The 27,129-nt window shown below is 37.4% G+C and overlaps 1 protein-coding gene across 8 annotated transcripts in view; it reads left to right on the top strand.

Moving 5' to 3' along the window:
- Positions 1 to 27,129, top strand: part of LOC127167862 (nuclear factor 1 B-type-like) — a 90,706-nt gene that overhangs the window by 544 nt on the left and 63,033 nt on the right. For 3 of the 8 annotated variants that reach the window (XM_051114154.1, XM_051114153.1, XM_051114160.1), the window contains exon 2: positions 17,727 to 18,258. In XM_051114154.1, coding sequence (XP_050970111.1) covers positions 17,727 to 18,258 — 532 coding nt within the window. Of the gene's footprint in view, positions 1 to 11,771; positions 12,215 to 13,658; positions 14,222 to 17,274; positions 17,379 to 17,726; positions 18,259 to 27,129 lie in introns of those variants that run through there. The other 5 variants (XM_051114158.1, XM_051114157.1, XM_051114156.1 and 2 more) reach the window with 5 other exon arrangements.

The following is a 27,129-nucleotide window of genomic DNA, read 5'->3' as shown; positions in this document are numbered from 1 at the left end:
TTCTTTTACATTTATTTAAGCATACTGCTGTTTGTAATCCTGCTTTGTACCCGGTTTTCTATTGTGTTTATATTTATCAAAACGTGTGTTGGATATGGATGTCACTGCTGTCAGGTGAGGTCAGGACCCTGTGCTAAACTCTGTGTCAGGAGGTCATTTTTTTTTTTTTTTTTTTTTTTTTACAGAGTCCCTCTTCTGTTTGCATACTGCGATCTATACAAATATTAGGTTATAACTCACCTTTAATCGCGTTTAAAGGATCAATCCCAATTCTTGCTGTTACAGGGATTTTGAGATTTTATCAGCAATGGTCCATGGTCATTTCAGATAAAAATTAAAAGAAGAGGTATAAGATAAAAATAAAGTGTTATTCCAGACGATGTTGCTCGGTTGATTTCTGATGATGTTTCTGATGTTGCTCGGTTGATTTCGTGACTTATTCCAGTAGTTTTGCTCACACTGCTTATGAACACTGTCGCACAAGATGTGGTCTTGCGCTGCACTTGTTGACGTTTTTCACTGTGTTTGTCTATTTTCCCTCTTGGCAGACAAAAGCCTCTTGTTTAAGTGTCGCTTTCAGTAAAGCTACTGCTGCTTCTCATTCCACTATGAATGTTTTTTTAGGTTAAATTTTTTTTTCATTCTCACAGCTAACCTTTTATTTTTACAATTTTTTGTGTGTCCTTTAATAGGGCAATTAGGGTATAAAGAGATGCTTCGAAATTACTTTTATTTTGTTATTTATTTGTTTGACACTTAATCATTATAAACATTTGATTATTAAAACTTTTTTTTTTTTTTTCTCCACTTCTTTTACACAAGAAGTTATCCAAAATTGTATGCTAACTTACTTTGCTCATTTGGACACAGTATAACACTTGTGCTTTCAGTTATAGTCATTAATTAATAAATCGTTTATTTTTTGTACAACTGAGGCTCCTGCATGAGCCATTTGTCTTTGAGTCTATGCGTGGGACTTATAGACAAATTAAATAATGAATAAAAATAAATTGTATAAGGAGTACACAACATTTAAAGTTACTTTTTTTTTTATCTGTTTATTGAAGGACAACTGCAGTGGCAATCGTTCTTTGCTTATCAGGAAGGTTAATATTTCTCTTTTCTGGCTGAGGATAGGGTTAGGGCTACACATTCATTAGTGTAGTGTTTTACTGTGTGTTATTAAAATCCTATTATGCATATTGTACTTTTATAACTGAAAATGGGTACAAAAAGAATTTGGAGCATAGCACATTTCACAATATTTCTATTTTCTGTGTTTCACATAATGCATATAATGCATTAAAAAAAAGACATGGTTAAATTTGAAATACTAACCAGACACTTAAGACTTAAGAAACTGGTGCAAAATGTCAGAACTGTCAGCAGATGCTGGGGTGGACTAAGAAAAAGAGGAAAGCAGCATTTAGCACTAATCCCTGTGGCAAACAGTCGTTCATTAAGGTACACACTACGATTCCCAATTTTTTTTTTTTTTTTTTTTGTTTATTGACGTTTTTTTTTTTTTTCTTTTGAGTCCCTCTGTCTGGCTTGCTTTGTGCAGCTGGGAGACCGATGTCAGTCAGTCTGCATGCCAGCCTCCCAGCAATCTGGCCTTCAGACGATGCTCCTGCTCTCCTGCCGAATGTGGGTCGAAGATTAGCATAATACCAACTAATCGTGAATAACATTAGCATTGAGTAAGGCAGTAATTAAAAGGATTAGCAGTAGGGGAAGAAATAAATGAGGAAACTCTATGACAACTGTGTTTATGATATTGATTGAATGACCACTGGGCTCTGATGCTTAGGGCTGTTGGTCAGATGGTGACCAACATGTTGACCAGTTTATAATGAGCAGAAAAAGTAAGCGCTTCTTATGTTAAAACTTGCACTTGTTTAACTAATTAATGTCTGTTTTACTCCAAGCGTAGTGACTGTATTAATTATTCTGTAAATGTCTAAATATGTAATAATTAAATATGTATGTGCCGGATTTTGGTAAAAGTGAGAAATGAGAGGAGTCACGAGGAGCTTAGGGTTTAACTCTTCAGTGACCACCGTGGAACTTGATCACAACATGGGATTAGTGTCAGCTGACATTATGACAGTAGAGATGTTGTACTTTTAGATAGGTCACCTTGGTGCTTTTGATTTAGACTCAAATCCTCGGACTGATTTAACAACTAAATGTTTTATTTGTATAAAGTCTAAACTCTCTACGTAATCACAGTGTTAATTATTCCGGCTGTTGAGCACACCTCAGGTTAGTTTGATCATTATCAGAGGGATCAAGCTCAACTTCCTCTAACTGCTCTCTGCCAGCAGTGTGTATTATTAGAGCAGCATGTTTAGAGCTTCTGCCACCTTTACCTCACCATCAAACTCCAGCACTATTACTCTACGACCACTACTAACATAATAATTATTAATATTATTTTTATGTACTTTTAATTAGTTTCATTATATGTAGAACATATTTAATGACTTTTTAAAATATACTTTTGAAATTTTTTTATTGTTTTTGTTGGCGTTTGTTAGTGTTTTTCTAAAGCTAAAGGACAAGCTGCAATCAAATTAATACAAAGAATAAAAAAAAAGTAAAATACTTAGTAGCTGCTTTATTTTACATGGAGCAGGTCACCGCATGTGGACCACCACTTTAAGATCACATGACCACCTGAATACTCTCTTTATCTCTTGCTTTATTGGACATTTACTCTTGAGGAATAAATTAGCTGCCTATGAGTAGAGAATTTATGCAATGGTACTAAAAAGTATTTCTTTTGCATGATATTGCACCCATAGGTGTCAGTACAAGTCCAAGACAACTATCATCTCAGTTAGCACAATACTAGTAATATAGGTACATCTATGGAATACGTAAGTACTTTGTGGCCATATTAAAAGTATAGCCCTATTTGGTTGAGACTGAACATTCTTTTCTGAGCTTTCTGAATAATGTTTGAGTTTATATAATTTATTTTAGAAAAATGGTTTAAATAAACCTAATATGTGACCATGGACCACAAAACCAGTCATAAGGGTCAATTTTTTTAAATTGAGATTTATACATCATATAAATACCAAATAAATAGCCTTCCCATTGATGTATAGTTTGTTAGGATAGGACAATATTTGGCCAAGATACAACTATTTGAAAATCTGGAATCTGATATATTTACGGTAGGAAATGTACAAAATATCTTCATGGAACATGATCTTTGCTTAATATGCTAATGATTTTTGGCATAAAAGAAAAATCGATAATTTTGACGTATACAATGTATTGTTGGCTATTGCTACAAATAAAGAGTTCAGATGAAAAAGCCTCTCAATCCATCTGACGTATTTCTTTAAAATTAGCATTTCTTTCTGGCAACTTTGTATAGGTTTCTATGTAAGTATTACTGATTGGGCTGAGGCTGGAATTTAATGAGTATGAAGTAAAAGTATTTGATGGATGTATACTATGTGTCAGGAGCATTCACTTAATGTCATTATCTCATTTTTGACCAAGATGGCTTTTAGCTGGTTTTGCATCTGAACTCTTCAAATATACCTGTGCTAATTATGACTGGTTTTGTCGTCCAGTATCACATATGAGTTTATATGGCTGCTTATAATAAACCCATGTAACTAAGCAAATATATGTAAATATATCTTACCTGACTGATATTAAAATGTTCAGTCTTAGAAATTTACGTGATTTGACTCTTCATAATGTTACATTTTGTCATTTTTATATGTATTTATATTTATATTATTTATGTCTGATTCAAGATGCCATTCATATTGAAAGGTGCAACATACGGATGATTAGTGCACAAACAGCAGGTCAGGTCAGTCAAAAAACACACATGGCAGACATTCACATTGAGGTTTACATTTCTGAGAGGACCACTGAGTTTGCCGAAAAAAAACAGTAGGAAATTTGCTGTGGGCTTTTTTTTTTTTTTTTTTTTTTTTACACAGAAGATGTGTGAGAAAAACACAGACCTGGCAGATTCGGATGCGATTAAAATCGTAAAGAAAACTAGTGCTTGTGTTCTATAGTATGAATGTGCGTACATATGAATGTAATCCTGATGTACTGCGTTTACCATGTTGTCATGTGACCTACCATTGTCGGAGTGCAACAGTGCCCGCACACTTTTTCAGGTGCCTTGGTATCAGAAGTATTTTTCCCATAAGGACTTAACAATGTTTTCGTTAAACAAAGCCAAAAAACAAAACCAACCAGCTATAAGGTTATTCAAAACATTACAAACTTTGATTTGAGGCATAAAAAGTATATTAAAAAATGGACAAAAAGACAATAGGACTTTGCACTTAGCAGCTTAACTGCTGTTTTACTTGTCTCTTACTATTTTCACCATAAAAAAAAAAAGGTAAAGTATTAAGAGTATTATGCCTGTATGCAGTTCTGAATTCCTCAGCTGTGAGTTTGGACATAATACTCTTTTCACATACTTTTTATTGCCTACTATATAGTAGGGAAGTATGCATTTTCGGATGCAGCCTGAGTACTTTTTGAATCCTTTTGGAACACTGGCACTTATAATATGTTTACACATGAAGATTATTTTCAAAAAGCTGTGAAACAGCATATATTAGTATACTCACTATCTGTAAACTTATCTTTTAGAGATCAGATGGAGAGCATTTTGAAGAGAATGATCGACCAGGGGTTCTTTAACTGTTACAGCAATGTGTAGCCATGCCTGACGAAGATCTGCTTAGGGCAATTAGGAAACAAAAGACCTCTTTGTTCTAAACAGGATTGGGGGGTCGATGAGGGGACGTTAAGAAAGAAAGGAGCCTTGAGAGAGGAAAAAGGGAATCATCAAGGTATGGACCAGAACTGCTGCATGGAGGAATAGTGTGTATAATTCTAACCTGACCACTTATTTTAACTGCTCTCAGAGCATTAAATATAGGAGAATTAAGTATAAGATTATGAGGTCATCAGTAATAATTGTGTAGTAAGGCTTCATAACAGTTAATTGTGTAGTAAAGAGTTTATAACAGGTTTCTTGTTTATTGCTTGTTGTTTTCTTGTTTTTGTTATTTTGTTGATGAAAGTGTAAAGAGAAAAAAAAAGAGAAAACTAGAAAACCTCTTGCTGTCACAGCTTTTGTTTAAACATTAATTCACCCAATGCAAACTTGCTTACAACCTAAATGCCTATTGAAAGAAGAAATGTGAGACCTGCAGATAAATTATGAATATATAATTTGCTGTTTACCTGCACCCTTTTTTTTTTTTTTTTGCATGAGAAGAATCATTTAGAGGATGTATTAAAACTCTAAACTACTAGTATTAAACTACTGTCAAAAAAAATGTCTTTTTTCAACCAAAAAAACAGCATTTAGCCACCAGGTTGTTCCAAACTTGTATGGGATTTCTTTCTTCTGCTGAACACAAAAGAAGATTTTCTGAAGAATGTGGGAACAGTTGATGTTCCCCATTGACTTCTATAATAAGGGAAAAATTCTAAGAAAATGATTGGGAACCATAAAATGTTCAGTTCACCACATTCTTTGAAATATCTTCTTTTGCGTTTAGCAGAAGAAAGAAACACAGGTTTGGAGCAACCTGGTGGGTAAATTATGAATTTTTACATTTTTGGGTGAGCTATACCTTTAATGTATTTCATGTTCATTAATCTCACTGTAGCTGTCTAACTTCATTTATATGCTTTAGTGATAAAATCCAGTGCCAAATGATAAGAAATAATTAAAATATACACAGTTAGCAATTATCCAGTGTAGTACATTTACAGCGGACTTACAAATATTATAGTTGTAGCAATTGGCAGATTCTCATCACTAGTACAGTAAACCTATACTCTCAAAATTCGATTGCACAGCTCTGCTGTAGTTTATTGGAATATTTATAGGACTCAACACTGCACATGCTATTATTGATATCCTTCAACATACCCCCTTCACACATAAACGTTTAATGTGATGTGAGGACAAGAAAACAACTTCAAGTATTTACAACACTGTTTGTGGAGAAACCCCCCTCTTTACTGAAGATAAAAGATAAAACATCAGACCACGATGCTATAGCTAATGAAGATGCACATTGTTACAGGAACATGTGTTCTGAGACCAGACAAAGGCCTGCAGGGATGCACATTTCATGCGACATAGGTGCATGCTTGTCCTGTCAATCAAGACCTATTGAAGTGGGGAGGGAGACAGACGCACATAGAGAGAGAAAGCAAGCACACAGCAGTTTTGCCTGGCTCTTCTGTGAAGGCCTGCTGCTTTTTTCTCGTAGCTGAAGGATTTGCGATGCATGCACGGGTGTGTGTATGTGAGTGTGAATGGGACGCAGCGGTTTTGGCAGGATTCCATGTTTACTATAAGCTTTCTCCTTGTTTATTTGAGCGTGCATCTCGTTGTTGCTCTTGTTCTTGATGGCTGGTTCGTAGTAGCGAGGAACAAGGACAGTCTTTCATGGTTGTCAACAGGTGCAAAAGAGCTCCCTCTGCATGTCTTTGAGTGTGTGTTTGTGTATTTTGTAGCTTTTGATGTGTGACAAGTGAGAGCATTTTGAAGATGAATCACAGGGCAAAGAGATAAAAAATAATAAACGTAACATATTAAAAAATATAAAATGACATTGTAACACATTTAACTCCAACTGCATTTCGCAACATTTCACTAAGTGAATGTGCAAAAAATAAAAAATAAATAAATAAATAAATAAATAAAATAAAACATTTTTTCAATTTTTTTTTTTTTCTTTATTTTTTTTTTCTTTAACTATTTGAGACACCTTTGATGTTAAAGATAAAATAAGGGTAAACACTGGTTTGGGTCATTTCTGATGAGTTTTCACAGCATTTCCATTAACTTTAGCTACACTTTTAGTAGCCTAGTCTCTGCCATCTAAGTAACATTCAAAAATTTCAGTGTCTAGAATTACTATAGGTGCAGTAATCTCAACTGTACACAGTAAGATAATTAATCAGTCTTTATCTCTGCCAAGTGTTCCTAATGATCCATTTGTAGCAGTGGTTTCATATGCATAGTCGTTTGCTGCCCTCTGGTGCCTAAATCGTCTGGTGCATACATATTAAAATAAAATATCCTAAACACATAAAGGTCAGTCCGATGTTGGTTATGCTTGTATGGTCCTTTCTGTCGTCCCTGTAGAGGAGGAGTTACAAGAAAATTCATTGAAAATAACTGTTTTAATAAAAGAGACGTTCACAAGTAGATTGTAAGATTGAGACACTATATGGTAGACTGCAATATCACCAAAGTAACCCTAGGATACTTGCAAACTTTGAGGCGATTTAATCTTTTCTTTATTATTTTCAGAATATGAGCAGATAATTTTGTCACTCAAAAAAACAGCCTTGCATAGGAATGGTTGTTGTGACCCGGATTCGAACGAAGGTTGCTGGGGTCAAACGCAGAGTACTAACCACTATACGATCACGGCACACAAAACTCTGACATCCAGTTCCCTACCGCATCCTTGTGGGGTGAATGGAAACTGCGCTGTACGTACACTCCGCCGCATAACTTCTGGAAGAGAAACACCGTGGTTCTGGTGCCACATATTCTGCTTTTGGAAACGGTATTTTGAGGTTATTTACATAATCAATTGACCAACGAAGAGTAAAGATTTTATTGCAACCAAATATATATATTTTATATAGGTCTAATTAAAACAAATAACCACAAATGTTTCACTGTTTAACTGTTTGATTAAAAAAACTTGTTTTGTTTTTTTTCTGTCAAGGTCCTAAATTTATTCAGGTTAAAGTATTATGTTTAATTATAGATATACCGACACTCCGAGTAGCACACCGTTTTCGAACTACATATTATTATCTAATAGGCTGTACCTAACACAGTGCCGCTAGTTTGTTTCTGTCACATCGAATTATGTAACAATGCAGAAGTTGCTCTTATAATTATGCTGCTGCGACCCGGATTCGAACCGAAATTGCTGCGGACACACGACGTTCTGTGAGACCTGATAGACATGCTGGCTTCATTCACACACAATTGCTGTGGCATCGCAACAATAATTTCCGACAAAATGTGTAGATATAACACGTCATGACTTGTGTCAAAACTCTATATAAACATGTAAACCATAACGATTCATGCATGTGCCTAATCTGTTTCCGCTCTGTAGCCCTGCTGTTTAACTATAAAACCTAAAATTAAAGTGATTAAAGGCCATTCGTGTGTGCATTGGTTAATTGTAAAAACTGTCATTTGAGGTCCAAAGTAGGTTACAGTTTTCTATGCCATTCTAAGACGATGTGCTTTTTTGGAACTGGTAAATGAAGGGGACTCGAGGTGAAAAGAGCGTGGTCACTGGCGCACACTCATATGAGAGTTTTATAGCTCCTGCATTGGCATTGTTAGAACATAATGCAGTTCTTTTGTAAATGATCAAAATGCATCTTGCATCTGATTCCCTCTTATACTCTAAATTTGTTTAACATCACCTGACTGCGGTGTAGGCCCACTGATACAAATATGGCCTTGTGACACAGTGTGAAAATGCATTGGATGTATTCAGGCCACTTAAAAGCAAAGACCACTTAAATAACAAAACTATATTACTATACTAGTATAATACTATACTATATATACACATTTGTGTTTTACCACAAATGTTTTCAAATTTAGCACTTAACAAAGATTCCAATCATGAAGGCGAATTACTCGAAATATGTAAAATCCATCAATTCATTCATTTCCCAAACCGGGTTATCCTCTGCAGGGTCGCAGGGGGCTGAAGCCCAGCGTCTAGGGCCACAGTCGGGGGACACCCTGAAAGGATGGTCAGTATGTGTAAAATATGATATGTAATTATAATTTGAATTTATTGAAAATTGAATAGACAAAACATGACCACACATTAATTCTTGTTTTAAAAAATGGAAAGGTTACATTATTCACCTGGAAAGTAGCCTTAGCAATATATATATATATATATATATAAAATAAATAAATAAATAAATTATCAATTTCATATCAATACGTAGACCTGTATTCATGTTCATCTAACTTGAGCAGTTAGATAATAAAATTGATAAGCTGATAAAATAAATGGAAAACAATGCATAGTTTTATAAATAGCTACAAAGTAGTGCAGTTTTTAGTTGGTCAAAGTGGTCGCCAAGAAATACGTGTTCTTCTTTAACACAAAACGGACATATATATACATACATACATATACATATATATATATATATATATATATATATATATATATATATATACCCTATATATGACTTGACTAGTAGGCTATAATCTAATTAACATACAAATATATAATTTATACATAAAAATAATAGCTAAATTCTTTGTTAAAAAAACCTAAAACTAAATTCTTTGTTAATTATTGATTGTAAAGATAATTTTTCAATTGTCTCAAACGATTCAAAGCGCTAGAACAAATGTTAGGCCTACATTAATTAATGATACTGATAATAAATGCAGAAAACCCTCTAAATCACAGTAGAGAGGCGGTTCTAGGTCTCAGACTGTAAGACTTAAACGGAAATGAGGAGCTAGTAATAATAATAATAATAATAATAATAATAATAGTAATAATAATAATAATAATAACAACTTTTCAACATTTTTTGCGGAAAACCTATGCCGTTAAAAAGAGGCATGCAGAACAGATCAGACGGATAATGAGCTATGGGTAATCTTTAATCACTTTTAGACGGTCGTAGCCTATGTCCCTTTGCTGCTGGATTAACTGATTTATGGTAGGCTAGACTTAAAAGGAGTGGCATAGGCTATTTATTCAAAAGCAGCAGGTCATTGGTTTCCTTTTATCAAAACATTTCGCCACTCAACTGTTTGCCGGTTTTAAAAATCAATTTGCACGTTGCGATGTTTTTTGAAACAATAAATATATTGATTTAGCATAATTAATAATCCAGATATTCACTCGTACCTGACGAATGCTAACTGAACAACGAAATACTAGGTTTCCTAGCCTATGAGAACATGAATCTTTACACCGTGGTCTAAAAAGAAACAGAATTTTTATGATAAATTCTAGAGACATTTGAAACGAAATATCACTTTGATAAAGCCACCCACTGATTCGTCCGCTGAACATATGTACGGCACGAGTAAAACGTTAATTTATGAGTTATGACTAGAAAAGTTTGGCGTTGAATGTCTCCAGTCGAGAGAATAGAATACCTCTGTACATGAAATGAATTTAACTTACGGAGGCAATCGAGGCTCGCTGTGCACACGCGACACATATCCAAACTCAAGTGAAACTTGACAGGCACAAGGGAACAGAATTAACTCTTCAGATGAACATCGGTGTTTCTATACGTTAATTGTTTCCTCTCCTCTTAAGTTTAAGAATTTGGAGCCCTTTCGCTTCATTTCGTACCACACTCCACCTACTCTATAGTGCTCCAACCGTGTATTTTACAAGTGCGAAGACGTAAACCTCAATAAATTATTATTCTGTGCGAGTCCTTTATCTTGGCAGGTTCATTTAGTGAGCCACGAGTACAGTCACAACCAAAACGAACTTTTCGACCTGACGACTTGTGTCGTGGAGAGCAAAGATATGCCCAAATGACAGCGTTTATGTGGGTGTGCGGATCGGCACGCTTCATTGTAGCTGAGAGTGTTTAAGATCGTGTATCTGGCAGTGGGAGGCAAAAATCCTCATTTTCATAGTATTAATCCAGTCCCGAAAAGTTTTTAGTTTTAGTGTTTGCACCAAAAATGTGTTGTTTGAGCAATGTGCTGATGTGCTAAAGTAAAAATCTTTAAAAAAAATCTTATTAAACATAATTCATTTGTCATATTACATACAGTGTTTAATATAAGTGATATGTCTGCATACCTTGAATGATTTTGTAACTGACCTAAATGAAAGACTTAAGGATCTGAAAATTGTTTTGTTGAGATCAACACATAAATAGCATGTCTTGTGGCATATATAAAATAGAAAGTTCTCTTAACTAATAATTCATATTTGCTGTTCGTGCTTTCTGTTATATGCAATTACTGCAGTTTATTTTTATCTGTTTATAAGTGACATGTATTAGGCTATAATTCTTACTCTCTTTTAATGCTTCTGTGTCTGTGTTTGATAGTGTCTGCTTTAAGCACATCGATAAACACGCTCAAATGCGTGTTTCATTCTTATGCTGTTGGACTCGTGTGTGTGCGCCGCTCTGGTGTTCTGGTCTGGATCTGTGCCATCATTGTGCTCTCGAACAGTGGTATCTTCATTTGCTATACTGTAGAAATTATATATATATAATGTCCACCACAAAAGACGGTCTGTATTATTACAAAGTCCTTAAAGTTTAAATGCAAAACACGGTGGCGTAAGATTACTTGTAAAAATAGGACACACACCAACAAACAACCTGAAGGGGAGTCCGAGAACCATTATAATAAATTTTAATTCAGTTATTTTTTGTCTTTCTTATCTTACTCTTTTTTCTTTTTCTTTTTCTTTCTTTCTTTCTTTCTTTCTTTCTTTTCTTTTTTTTTTTTTTTTTTTTTTTTTTACAAATGAATTTAGTAGTTAATTATTTGCTTTCATGCGTGTCCATAAGGATTTCTTTATCCTCAATGCAAAAATGCACGCAGGAATTTGACCCATCTTCAGCCACTAGCCTAAATTTCTCTCGGTCTCGGTTTGATGGGACTTGGTCAATGTTAATATGCAAATAGTGACACTGCCTGCCGAGCGGAAGTGAGGGGCCTAGGGCATGGAACGCAGAGCGGAGCTCCGCCGGTGCGCCAGCCAATCAGAAACGAGGATGTAATTCCAAATGCGCAGCTACGTTTGGCTGCTGCCTGCGAGCAACAGCGACGACAGACAGAGAAAGTGAAGGCGCAGACCTACCCACTTCCAAAAACTCAGCCTATTCTGGACCGCGTTCAACTTAACCATCAAAAGCTATCCAAAAAGACTGACTTGCAGAGGAAGGAAGATAAAAAAATATCAGAGGTGCTCGCTGAGCTGATTTTGCCGCCTGTCTGCCAAGAATTCTCTTCCGGTGTTCATTTTTGTAAGCACTACAACGTGAAACGAAAAGAGAGAAAGAGAGAGAGAGAAAAAAATAAAAAGCACAAATTTTTGAACTTGAGACATGTGAGCGTACCGGCTTCAGTTTCATCCGGCCTTCAGGAACCCCCTTCAGTTTCATGCAATACAGTGCAATGGTACGTTACGATGGAAAACACTGTCTTACTAACATTTGTGAATATTTTTCTCGAGTTGCTGTGTTGCGCGTATGTAACCTCAAAAGGGCAATAGCATTACGTTTCACCGTTAAAATGAACAAGACACTTTAAAACTGCTGACAAAATGATAGTAATGTTGGATTGTTTATGTCATGCATTGGCAAACGTCCCATACGGGTCATATCATTGTGTCAGAAGTCGAGTTTGTGCCTCTTGGCATGCATCCTATGTTAGCTAAAACTCTCCCCCTATTGAATAGCAGTGCACTTCTGGCACGGAGCAGCAGCGCGAATACCTGGACAAGTCGTGTTGATATTTACTCACACTGCACTCCTGTCATTTAATTGTTCTCCTGGCACTTTTTTACGTAACTGCACTTGATGTCTCTTTCGATAAATACTTTATATCTTAGAAACGCTGCGTTATGTACACGTCGATGCTTGTTTACAAAATAGTTTACGTCCACAAACTGATCCATTGTTTTACGATGAACATGTTTGGACTTTATTGCCTAGCGCTTTTGTTGCGGTCCATTGTAGTTGCATTTTAGTAACTGATTCAGTCTTCTTCTCTAAGTTACTGTTGAACGTTGTGGACTTACGAGTTGGACGGAGGAGTTGGGCTTTGACTTACACATAATGCAGATGAAAAGCGAAAGGAATCATTATCTGTCCAGCTAACAAACTGGCCCTGTGCTCATTTCTCACTGGTATACACAGTAGAACCGTACACTACTGTCGATTTATTAAACCGCTGTTATATAGTACTTTTAAATAGACCAGAAATCACATTGGACATTTATGAACTAATTTATTTAGTTTTGATTTCTTTTGCGAAAGCTGCAGGCCCAGACTTGCATTTGCATCAGTAATAATCCGTGCTTTTCCAAGCGTATGTTGTAAAAACCAGAGCCTTGATGTTTTATAAGTAATGCCCGTATCTCTGTTCTGGTTTGTAATAGCTAATATTGAAAGTACTTACTTACACCAATGTCTAGGCAAAGTAGGCTGGTCAAAAATGACTTTCTTTGTGTACCCTGATATGATTTGTTCATTTCAGCAGTAGTTTTTTGTTTTTATTAAGACAATGACCTGTATAAAATGTAATCAAAGTCAAAGACATATTTATAATTAAAATGTATATAACTAAAACAGTATATAGACGCAAAATAATATCAGTGGGCAAGCTTTACGTATCTGTTATTTCTCTCTTGTGAACAGATATGAATGGCCTAAATTGTTTTAATTTGTCATGGAAGAAACCAGCAAAAACCCATTACGTATTGTATTGTGCTCGCAAGCTGTGCTTTATCGTGTTTCATAGTTTTACATGTCTGCTTGAACTGCTTGCCTTGAAAAATAATGACACTTATATTGAAAAAAGTGGGAAATTGCTTAAATCTTTGTCAATGTCACGGAGGTGCAGTCGAGGTGGGCTGGAAATATGGGATATGCGCTTGCTGGAAGAGGAGGAGTATGACTGTGTAATTAAAGGCGAAAAAAAAATCTTCAGACTGATTTGTTAGGCTCCAGCAGACTAGAGGGTGTTACCGGCCCATATTATATCAAGTTTGAAAAGCAAACACATGATCAGAAATTAGGCGCCTTCAAGTTTTCTTATTGCACGTGCTATGTAGAATTAAAGATTTGTCTTTCAAACTCAACTCTCAGATTCCGGCAGCTTTTTACTCCGCGACGGGTTCATCTCAAGCGCTCTGGATCAGTCTACATTCACTCCGTTTACAATCTTTTGTGGTCTTAAACAGCGGTGAGGATCGGTTAAATGCTAAGTGTGGGATCTCCAGTTGTTCTCTGGTGCCGGATAAGAGCGTGTTTTTTTGAATGAGGATATCAGGTCTTAGTCAAACGTGCACGGAGCAGCACGGGCTCTGAAGTATGAAGCGATAATATCAATCATCTGTGATACCCTTCAGGACTTTGAATAACAGCGCGATCTACGATGTATTCGCCGATTTGTCTCACACAGGTATATGACATATTTTTGAATTATCACTGTATAGGTAATCTCTGATACTTGTTTAATTACATTATTCACTGTGCTTTGATTAATTGAAAAAATGCTGCACGTACAGTTTATATGCGCATTTATTGTACACTTCCCTCTTGTCTTTTTAAGTATAGCCTACTAGTTCAGCAACTTCGACGTCGTGTCTTATTCGAGTCATTGAAACATATCTGCAACCTTTAAGCAACACTCCTAAAAATGAAGATTCAAATTAGAACGAAGAAGCAGTTTCGAAGAACCTTTTTTTAAATTCAGTAAAGAACATTCACTCTACTTCTTAAGAAAACCATACTACGTACTGGTACTTTAAATTACCCCAAATCAGTACCCTAATCTGACAAAACTATAGGCTAATGTGCAAGAACTTTTTTTTATATATATATTCACAGAGCCATCAAACCAATAAACAGCGAGACATGGTTCTTTGTGTTTCTTTGAAGACACATTGAGGAACTATGAGTCCAGTCGATTTTAAATTTAAAGCTGTTTTATTGAAATATCCAACGGACACTTAACTTGATGTAGGCGCTAGATTGGGTAATGTGATACAATGCGCTCATCACATAGGAGAAGCTATGTTTACTTTAACAATCTCTGAACAGACCAGTGTTCACTTAAAAGTTGGTCTAATTTAATGTTGTCCATAAATTAATATTTTGCTATAGAAATTAACGCGGCTGAACAAAGCAAGGATTTATGAGGTGAACAACAGGGAGATGTCTCAATACTGTTAATCTCTACACTATTTCAAACGCGAGGTTAGAACAGTAACTTTGAATTCACTTTTCGAGAGCTCCCTGTTTAGCCTCACCTTCAACCAAAGAAAACTTGCTTTAGTTTGAACTGGGAGCTCCTCTCACAGAGCGAATTAAGATTAAAACAATGATAAAGGTTGATTCAGCGGTTGGACAGAGTCCGCCGGCTTTGGCTGACACAATTTTACTGTTTATATTTTCCTTGGCATCAGAGAGTGATTGACTGAGATATGGTGAGTACAGAGGACCTCGAGCCTGCGCAGCCCACAACCTCGTGTTACACTTTTAAAATTATTTTTTTTAAGAACATTTCTTATCATGGTGATGTTAGACCAATTTGCATAACAATCTTTTATGACAACAGATAAATCTTTTAATTTCCCATTACATTTACTATTATTTTAATGTTACGTAGTTGGGATATGTGATCTAGTAAGGTCTCAGTAATGTATTTACATGCGATATGACAAGAATAGTAGGCTAATGAAATAGTAGGCTAATGGCTTCTTTGCGGTCAAATAACTTTTTTTTTTTCTTGTCATTGAATTTATAGTAAAGTAAAACCAACTGAATTAAGATCCTTTTTTCTTTTTGTCTGTATTGTTATTTCACTGTGTATAATTTCTGTTTAGTGCATAAAATAATATTATTAATTACTAATTATTGTATTAATAATTACATCAGATTTACAACAGCTTTACACACACTGACTAACACACAAACTAACTAAAAAAAACTAGCTTTAAATAATCTGCCTGATGAGATGTGTTAGGATATTAGCACTTTGAATGTATTTGAGTTCTTATACATTCTAGGACTACACCAGATTGTATGAAAACTCGCATTCTTCAGCGAGTTACATTTTTCTTCTGCAACACACATTATTGCACATTGTTGTGTGAAGGATTGCACATGCATTTCAAAGTTTTGTAGTTTGTTTGTATTTATACAGTGGTTGAGTGTGGGCTATGTGTGTGGGGCTGTCACTGAAATACAGGCAGTGGTGTACTGGTTGTGGTTTCCCAAAGAACTGCTGCCTGCCTGCACACAGAACAATATGTGGTTTAACTCTTCTTAGATCCATTCACTGCAGTCCTTGTTCATATTTCAATGTGGCGGTGGAAAATTACAGAGAAGTTTGCGTGCATAAAGGTGGTCTTCTCTTTTCCATTTTGTCCAGATTCTCTCACACTTGCTTTCATTGTCTTTTTACCACTTAAACCTTCTCTGACATTGATGAGAATTTACAATGTTTATTGATTTTTTTGACTGCAGAAGAATATTTTTATTTTCTTACATTAAAAATTACAAAGGGGACCTTCAGAAAGTGGTAGTATTTGTCTTTCAGTGTTTAGTGTGAGAAGTTATCCTGTTCTGTTTTATGTTTTAAAACATGATTGAAATTGCTTGGTAATATTAAATCATTTTATTTTGCTGAGGTGATGAGGAGATTATATGTGTGGAAAAAAATGAGCAAATGTTACTCAATCGTCTGTAAAATTGGCAACTGCATTTGCTCAGTTGGTAGTGTAAAGCTATATAACAAGTTGAGGCATATGAAGACAAAAAGCCTTACACTGAATAAAGCAAGTGTGAATTAGCTGTGCCGTTTGTTTGAGGAGTCAGGCCACTTTAGTTTTGGTTAGGCATTTTAATGCCACTCGTACTCAAACAGATATGAGGTCTGAAGAATGTGACTTTTGTGCCAAGATGCCATTTTCATTGTCCATCTTGGTTTGATTTTAGAGGGCCTTGGAAAAATGTGGTACATTAATGCTAACAAATTAAGTGATTCCCAAGGACCGTGAACACCTCCTCGTAGTAAAGAGTAAAAGCTGAAGATGTAAAATAGATTTTTTTTTACTCTCCCATGTTTAGTTAAAAGCTTTAACCAGTACTTCTGACCTTGGGTAAGTTTGTACTCTCATTTTAAACAAAAGACATGTTCCCATTTGTCTTCATGTCTTTGTAGTGGGTGATCGTGCCCTCAGCTGTCCTTGTCCAAGGCATTTAGTGACTATCTATTCATTTTTCCAGGATTCGGAGAGGTTCTGCAGGGCTCTGTGGTAGGGGCTGTTTCAGGAATGCAGGGCGCTTTGATAAGAGATCTGGAAGTATGGGGGATGCATGCTCTCCTGTGCCAACACACGGACTGGTGCTTTGAGCATGGCTGGAGAAGGAGAGCGAGTGAGTGAGAGAAGGGGGTTAGAGAGAGAAAAGGGGAGTGAGTGATTGGTGATTCTGGAACTGTCTACTCTACGCTGGCACGGCGCGGGCAGACGCAGTAAACAGTGGCATCCGTTTTCAGCGTGCCTTCGACACCTGCAGGCAGGCCAGCGCTGCCTGCAATCGCAGTGGAGATGGTAGATGAACGTTTCATGTTGATGCTTTAAAATCTCATTTTATATAACTTTAGTGCTTAAAAGTTCTTTAATAGAACGAAATGGAATGCTAGAGTTAGAAAAATACATTCGCAACTGGTATTTGTAACTGTTTAATGCTTTTATGGGCCATTAAATGGTCGTTTGTATAACTTTTATCTACTTTTGCGTCTTAGAAATGATTTTTATCTAAAATTATTTCTACACCGCTTTTTTCCTCTTTTGTTTTGGCTGCACGGGCTGTTGGCTAATTCAGACGGGAACCCATGCCAAAGGTCACTTCTGCTCCTGCTCAATTTTTCTCCTTTTTCCCTCCCTCTGTCTTCTCAGGATGAGTTTCATCCCTTCATCGAGGCACTGCTCCCTCATGTCCGTGCCATAGCCTACACCTGGTTCAACCTGCAGGCGCGAAAGCGCAAGTACTTCAAAAAGCACGAAAAGCGGATGTCCAAGGATGAGGAACGGGCTGTGAAAGACGAGCTGCTCAGCGAGAAGCCTGAAATCAAACAGAAGTGGGCATCCCGTCTCTTGGCCAAGCTGCGCAAGGACATCCGGCAGGAGTACCGGGAGGACTTTGTGCTCAGTGTAACGGGCAAGAAACACCCGTGCTGCGTTCTCTCCAACCCCGATCAGAAGGGCAAGATCCGCCGAATCGACTGCCTGAGGCAGGCTGATAAAGTGTGGCGGCTGGACCTGGTGATGGTCATCCTGTTTAAAGGTATTCCGCTGGAGAGCACAGATGGGGAGCGGCTGGTCAAGTCCCCGCACTGCACCAATCCGGCACTTTGCGTCCAGCCCCACCACATTACTGTCTCAGTGAAAGAGCTGGACTTGTTTCTGGCATACTACGTCCAGGACCAAGGTAAGTCTGATGAGAGGTTGGGAAATTACATTTATTGAATTTAGGTGCTCCTATTAACTAGCTGATTGAAGGGAGAGACAAAATAAAATGAATGTAATTTCCAATTGTCATGTATATAAGACTAAGAGCATACATTTCTTGTGTTACATGCAAAGAAAGTAAAAAAAAAAAAAAAAAAAAAAAAAAAAGATCCAATTTTACAAATTTGTTGGCACATAAAAGTGACAAAAGTTTGTTAGCTCTGCAATCTCATGTGCTTGTAAGAATGTGCTAGAAACAAATATTTCAGCATAATTTATATAAACATATAAATTCCCCTCATTATATAAATATATGCTAAATATACATTTCCTAATGTGGAGAATTTCTGTAAATGGCCCAATTACACAATAATGTTCTAATAGAAATCTTTGTATTTTTAACAATTCCCAGCTAGATTTGTTCTGGTAATTTTCAGGTTATTTAACACTCTTCACACTGTTTCTCTTGTTTTGTTTGTACTTTTTGTACTATTTTAGCAAAGTAAAGGGAAAAATCAGCACACTTACATGTACCTTCACAATTATTATTTTACCATGCACTTTTATCCAAAATGATTTAAAAATGAGGAATACTACAACTTAAACTATTCCCTTTATCTCCACTTTAAGTAAATTTCTGTTTGAAAAAAAAAATATTTTGACATCATCCATATTTTGTTATTTTAATGCTTTTGTAATTATCTGAATGTTTCCACAAAGAGTTGGTTTATCGTCAGGCATGGCACCTCCATTTTGTGAAACTGAAGTGCCAGGGTAAGCAGAAGGCAGAGTGGAGGGACAATAATGGTTGCCACTGGCACCATGGTTGGCATCAGAATCTCTTTTGTGTCTTTGTAAGATGGCGTGCATTAGCCTGTTGGCACTCACACGGCAACCTAAATCTCTCATATACGGCTCTTAATAAACCATACTCGCTACTCTTGTATACTATATATATATATATATATATATATATATATATATATAAATGTGTATATATATGTATGTGTGTGTGTTAAAACTAATATTTTATAAAATGAGTAATTTGTATATATATATATTCTTCAATAGCTTAAATATACTATAGCTTCAGATAATTTTACCTGTTTGTGTAGCATAATCATTTGATGTTGCTGACTGAAGTTCTAAATGTTAAAGATATTTCTAACCTACTGAAGTAAATTAGTGTCAGCAAATGAATATTGGGTTCTCTGTTATGGACTTACCATGGCATTGCGGTATGTTTTGCCTCTAGTATCTAGCGCCCATCTCTAGACAATGCTCTCACATTGTGCCAGTGCACCCAGGGCGGCCATTTTGTTAGCGTTGTGCCAGGAGAGTGGTAGGGAGAGTGCCAGCAACTGAGGATTTGGTATCAAACCCTCTTTGTCTGCTTGCTGCATGCCTTTGATTCGTTAGTTGGCATCCGCAATGCAGTGGGCACGGAGGAAAGTTTCCTGATGGCAGCGGAATGGCCGTTGACATTATTCACTTTTAAAAAATCCAGCAAAATCAAATAAAATGTAAAGCAAAAAGAAGTCTTTACCCACATCATAAGGGAAATTGTGGTTGTGGTCCCGGGCTGTGAACTGAAAAAGTAAATTGTGTTCCGTGAATTTCATGTCTGTGCCAGCGAAGGGTCCTTAGTAAGGTGACTGCAAACCATGTTCTATTACATCAACTGTTTTTTCACAGTATAATGTAAGAATTTTGACACTACAACACAACTACTGTTGTGTGTATACAATTTGTTATTGATTGTCTGTGCTGGCTTGAATTTTAGGGTGTTTTACCTGCTGCACCTGGCATCTGTAGGGAGATCAAACAGTTTGCCTTGGTATTATGCTTAGCAGACTCGCCGATGTTTGTAATAGCACCTTAGTAAATGCCCAGCTGAATACCCATTGAAAAGGTAGTTGAGAGGACAGGAATGAGGGGTGGCAGGCTTGTTGGTGGGCATCGTGCCATGCCCTGCTTCTGCACTTCACCAAGTCTGTCCATGCCATTGTGCCTGTGCCTCTACATGCACCGTTCAGCTCCACTGTCTTGTAAAATTATTTTAACATTATCAAGATCAGTTATTTTCTGTGAAAAGAGCTCAGCAAAATTCACTTTCGATTAATTTCAACAATGATTTCCAGTAAATGAGAAAGAAGTGAAGAGAAAATACTTTGAATCTGTTGTTGGTGATTGTCCTGTTGAAACTTTTCAGCTAAAGTTGCTTGGACTATGCCAGCTATTACAACTCTCTGATTCCACACTAGTCCCTTCAAGTCAAGTCTGTTTATGTGAAGTGATGCTCTTTTCACTCATAAATCTCTCATTTACCAGGCCACCTTTTAGGCTAGGAAATAAATGCTAATAATTTGTATTGTATGATGATGACGTGTTTCATTAATGCACTTTTGTTTTTGCATCTGCTGCGGTAGCCTTGTTATACTAGAACAGTGACTAGGCAGAAATAGATTTGAAAAGGGACCAGCCGGTTTATATCAAACAAGCATTTTTTTAAATTTAACCTAAGCTATTTATTTTTCATTCCATTCTGAAATACATTCACAACCTTTAGCTCAGTGTTTACATTATCCTAAACATATGACATTACACAAAACCTCAAAAATGCCAGTGTAAATTCAGTGCTGGTTCAAGCCTCTCATAAATATTTACATTGGTCTGGCAGTTGGTTTGCAAACACCTAGCTGTCCTTTTGTAAAGCTAAGTAATTTAAGAAAATAAATTAACATTTAATGTGTAGATTTTACTTTTTCTTACAGTTTCCAGTTATTAAACACCAAAAATAAATTGTCATGTTTTGTGCAGGCACAGCCAGCGTTACTCAACAACTAGAAGGTGTTACACAATCACAATAGCTCATTGTATCAATAACAGCGTGAAGGTGCTGCGATTTCCTGCCCCAAACTCCCCAATGTTTATTTTGGTCCCCTGTGAAGTAGTCAGTGTTTTATTGGCTGCTTTTCTGGTGTCGGGTGGATTATTTCTCATTTGTTCTAGCATGTTAAAGAGGTCTTGTTTTACGACTGCAGGACATAGCTTTTGCTCCTGGTGTCAAGACCTCGCTAAAGACACGGAAGGTGTCACGTGAAGTTTAATTGTGCACAACAGATCTTTGAAAACAAGGTGGCGGCCTGTGGCACGTGGGGGCAGGCCAGAGGGTCATTTCAGGGGGCACCTGGACCCCCAGCTTGCTCATGACATTTGGATGCCTGGGTCAGTGGAGCGGTTGCCAACTCCTTGAGAAGAGCTGGTCATTCATCAAACTCCCTCTCTCAACTTGCCAAAACCCCCAACACACAAATACACACACACATACACACACACACTGAGTTCCCTATTGGGCCTTTATTAGCCGTGTTAGTGTGCTCTGTAGAAGAGCTGTTTGCGCCTAGTTTTCCAGCTGGCTGAGTATACGGCAGGGTCAGGACTAGCCACATGACCTAGAGGTTGTCACCCCTGTCAGTGACTAAGCTTGTGGTTTCTTCACTTTTCACTTTTTCTTGCTGTCTGTCTCCTCCTATCTAATTCACTTTGTCCCTGATGTCCACATACATGGAAAGTTAGTCCAGAATTATTCTTGAAACCACCATGCGATTTTTCTTCCTGATTAAGGGCACTAGAGAAAACTCTGATGGAGCGCTGGACAGTTTGTGTAATTTTATTGTGTAAGCGTAAGAGGTATTTTAGGGCTATGGAAAGATTTTAAATAAATCCAAAATACAGCACATTGGATTTGTGTGCATTACACAACCAGTGTAGTCCTATTACTGAATAAACAATTTTATTGTTTTTATTGAGTCTTTTTTTATTTTGAGTCAGACACCCACAGTTTACACCTAATTGTGAGTCCATGTTCTTGACTGCTTGTTCATATGACAGTGTGTAGTTAAAGATGCACATCCTAAATAATAGTTAATACAAAATAAATGAGTAAAATATGTTACAGCACTTTTGGTTGTTTAATATATAGTAAGAACAATATTGACATTGACAATATTGACAGTATTGATGGTGCGTTTAAAAAGGCTGTTTGAAGTCTTTGTCTGTGTAAACACACCTTTTTTGAGAATTGTTTAAATGTGTTTTTATTGAAATTATCTTACAATTTGATCATGGAATTGTGTTTCCTTTTTTCATCCAAGTGAAATTAACTAGAGCTGTTACAGTTACCATCACTATTCTCATCTTTTTATCTCTATATGGAGCTCTGCTAAATGCTTACATTTGTCCTTTTAGTCCATGGGTCACATCATCCCCATTGGCAGTGTTCGCAGACGCAATATAAACTCCAGTGTGCTGTAATAGTGAGAATTAAAGGAGCAGCTGGCTGAGTTGAAACATACACACACACACATAAACCCATTGACAATTTGGGGCCCTAACCGAAACTTGTAGGAAAACTGTTACTGAACTACATGTGTATGGAATGCAACAAGGCCACAGCATTTGCTTTTGTCTAGTAATTTATTTATTTATTTGCTAATTGTTTCCAGTGAGTCCTTATGGCAGAGGCAGTCAAGAGTTTGTCCTTTTGGACTGAGACAAAAAAGTGTTCAGCACATCCACTCGATGGCCCGCAGCTACTGACTCGCTCCCAAAAATCAGTACAGATGGTCTCTTTTTCCACTCCCTCTTTTTCCTCTCCCTCGCTCTTGGTTTCTCCTCTGAGCCACGCATTTGTTGGTGCTTTGCTTTCAAAAAAGAACTACAACGCACGACTTGGTTTCAGTTGTGGAAATGAAAGGCAATAGCTTCTGTTTGATGTTTTAGTACACTGGTGTACCGCCACATTAAACATAAAGAGGGAAAGAGAAGGAAGAAGGGGGGTAGCGGAGGAGCAGTGAAAGGATTTGCCACTATGAGTTCAATCCAGACGATAATCTTAGTGGCCTGTGGGTGTTGTGAGTTCTTTTCTGCTGAGTTTGCTCTGATTAAAGAGCCTGATTAACTAAAACATACATTTCTTTGCATCTGTTTATTCTTGCTTGACAAATATGTACTAAAAGGTGGATTAATCAAGTTTTTATTCCAGAAACACCCCTTTTCTTTAGCTACTAGTGCATTTCAAAGTATGTAAGCAACAATTTTATGGTGGCATATATGTCGAGCACCTTATGCAGGCTGTTAAATACCAGAGCAGAGATAAAGACAGGCATACGCTGGCCTTCTTTAACCTCCACCATCCACCTATTTTTTTAATTATTTTTTTGAAGCAACTTGATCCCCTTCTACTCCAAGCAGCCCAATGGTATGAGGCCATCTGATCGCATCCCTCTGGACGAGTTTATGATGTAAGCATCACAGGAATGTTAGTGGAAAACTTTTGGATCCACAAAATACAGCGGACAAATATGCTATACAAATCTACAGATGCTTCTGTGATCTACGAGCTGGAGCACAGAGGGGGATGAGGTTGCTGTGCGATTGTGCTGAGCATGCAGTGAGGTCTCTAAAGCAGAGACTGCAGCACTGATTAGTATTCTGCATAGCCTGCGGTGACTAGCTCACGCAAAAGCCATAACCTATCGAACACATTCCCTTAGTCTAATCCATTTAGAGCTCCCTCCATCTCTCTGGCCTCCCTTATTGATTCCCCCCCGCCTCCCCGTCCTCAGCCTCTCCTCTCAGCCTCGGTGTTGGTTCAATTCAGTGGTGTACAGTTACTCCACATGCTGCCGCAAAGGAAATCTCCCCCCACCCTTTCATTTGTTCTCTCTCTCTCACTCTCTCCTTTCTGTCGTGCTGTCTTATGCTCTGCACTTTGTTTCTTTTCTACCTTGTTGCCTGTTGCTTTCTTTCTTTCTTTCTTTCTTTCTTTCTTTCTTTTTCTGTCTTGTGTTTGTTCTTTTTACCTTTCATTTTTTCATTTCCTCTGTTTTTTCTTTTTCCTTTCATTGTTTTTTTTTTCCTTTTGTTTTTATGAATTCTTTCTTTAGTTCTTTCTTTTTTGTTTTTCTTTTTGTTCTTTTTTCTTTCATTGTTGTTCATTGTTCTTTCTTTCTGTCAGTTCATTTCTTCTTCACAACACAATTCCCATCTAAGATGCTGCATTCTAGATTTTATTAACAGTTGATGTGTGTGTTGGATACTGTGTTTGTGTACGCTATCTCTGAGACTCTTGGTTGAATGAGTATCCTCAGGCACAAGCACACTATAACCTCCTTCGTCTTCTTTCACACACTGTAATGTACATAAATCTCTGTGGTTACAAGGAGTGTGGAAGGGTCTGTGCTGCATTGTGGGTGCAGCTTCACCGTGTGTGTGAATGGGTGTCTGAGTGTGTGGTCGGGAGAAGGGATATTCCCTTTTGAATGTTTTATCAAAAGTGGTGGAAGTGCAGCCTATCATTAATGTTGACTTAAATGCCCGAGTCTACTATCATGAAAAAATGGGAAAGTATGTTGGAAAATGAACTCTCTTTTAGGGGTCACAGAATTTCCTGCGTTGCCTCTTGGCTTTTTTTTTTTTTTTTTTTTTCACAAAGACTTATCTTGCAGTTCTCAAAGCTGCTTCTATACATCCCCACATCATCGGTGCAGACGGAGGCTTTGTGAGAACCCAGAATACATTGCTAATCCCTGGGGCCCTCTTGACAAGAGAACCAGCACTGACCCCTCCTTCCCTCCAAATGAAGACGGATGGCCTCATCCTCCCTTACTGTATCTCACTGTATGGGGTGTCTGGGTCTTCCCCAACACCCCCCCCAAACCCCAGACTGGACCAGCACCACTCCATAATGGCCTCTTCTTTTCTTGCCATTAACCAAACATGGTTATCATGCAGCTGCACAAATGGAGATCATCCAGAGAGGGCTAGACAAAAGGGATAGACAGAGGGTGCTTGGGGTGAAGGTAGCAGAGAAACACATATAGAAACTTGGGGAGCTGAAGAGGGCACGAGACAGACATCAAGAGAGAGAGTCTGGATTCCTCCGTGGTGGGACAGTCAGTGTCTTTCACATCTTTACACTGATGGGCATCCTTCATTAGGGGGACGGGCCCGATGAATAGCTGCCAGAGAAGGCCAGAGACAATCGAGGAGGTTGCCATGGGAGACAGTGACTTCTCCCCCCTCGGCCCACAGTCGAGGTCTTTTCATGGCAGACAGGATTCAGAGTGATGGCCGTCTATTCTTTTGTGGTGTCTGGTACAGTACCCCCCACCAATGAGACGGACGACCCAGAGGTAACAGTGTGGAAGAGTTGGGAAGCCACAATGGGGTCAAGTCTGTCAAAAAGATGGCCCCCAAGACGTACAACACATTATGAATAACTTTGTGTGGGGTTAAAAGTTTCTCCAGAAGCATTATTCATAGCACAACATGTCACACACTCTTTATTGGCCTTATTGATTGGTTGCCTGGTAAAATCTGCTTCTAATTCAACAATGGTGTACAAAGGTGTAATAATAAAGTTAACGTGTCAAGGAAAGGTCAGGCACCTTATTGTGCCTGAGAGGGCAATGTGTCTTCAGTCAGACTTCCACTGGAAAGGTCATGAAAAACTTTCTACATGAGAAACGCCTACATCTAGAATAACTTTCCTATTGAATCAGGCATAAAACTGTCACCTGGATGATAAAAAGATTAATTAAAAAAAAAAAAAAAAAAAAAACTACATTGATTTACTTTAAAGAAGGGCCCCATGCTATAGGGTGCAGAACACCTTAGCATAAAAACCACTCAGAAGACCTTAGCAATTGTTTGGAAGCCATGTACAACGATAGCGACTGTTTCTATGGGCTGCTATACATAAGCCGTCTGCAATATTGGTAGTGGTCAACTTGACATCATTCACCATAGTAATCAATGCAAATTCGAAGATGCCACAATCCTGCACAGCTGATGGTCTGCAAACCCACAGTATGGTGAATGATATCAAGTTGACCGTTACAAGATGATGGTTGTGTCTACGTGCTTTGAGTGATCGAATGGGGCATCTACACATATCTATGTATACAACACCCTAGCATCATGGTTTCAGGTTTTGCATGGGCAAGCACCACTCACATCTTTTTCGGATAATATAAAATGTTGTTTTTCTAAAGAAAATAAGTACACTTCTGTCCAGGTCTGCAGTTAGTTCTAGTCTCTCAGGTACAGTAACATAAGTGTTCTAGTTCTCTGTAGCTGAGTGCCCAGTGGGTCCTTATGGACATCCTGTGAGGTAGGTCAACATAAAAAACTAACCCTCGGCAATCATGGGAACGACAGATGTCAAAACTTTGCTTTTCCAGCCGCTTTCCCCCAGTGATAATGGCATCCTGTTTTCACATGGCTTCATTGTATATGGGCAGATTTCTGTAAAAAAAGAGTGAGCGGGAGAGAACAAGAAGATCGTTGATAGACCTGAGAGTACAGAGAATGAAGTTGCCTGGAAAATAAGTTAATTCAGGTAACACAAGTTTTATTTCTGAGCCATGTTTGCACACGTTTGCGGGAGTTACTAGGTTTTTTTTAATTTCACTAGTAATCCACCCACAGAACAAATATTCCCCATAATTTAGCATTAATTGACAAAGATCAGCAGAGGTGTTACAGTCCTATTAAATCAGTGATTTTAAGTAACACTTTATTACTTCATTACGAGTAGTAGTGTGTATTAGTGTTTGCATGATTTCAGCAGTGCAAAACCAATACCAGTGTGATTTCACAATTCATGATACCAGTTTGATTCCTCTGCAAAACGAATATGTAAAACACATTCCTTTATTTTAAAGGTTAAATATTAACACGTTAAATGAGAACAATGGCATGGAGCTTTCCCAGTATTACTTACTTAAACCTTATTTAAGGTTTTTAAAGTAATTGGTCATAGACACTGTCAATAATGAAGAAC

Source organism: Labeo rohita, chromosome 7, assembly GCF_022985175.1.
Source record: "Labeo rohita strain BAU-BD-2019 chromosome 7, IGBB_LRoh.1.0, whole genome shotgun sequence".
NCBI classification, from domain to species: Eukaryota; Metazoa; Chordata; class Actinopteri; order Cypriniformes; family Cyprinidae; genus Labeo; species Labeo rohita.
This window is presented reverse-complemented; position numbering and strand designations above follow the sequence as displayed.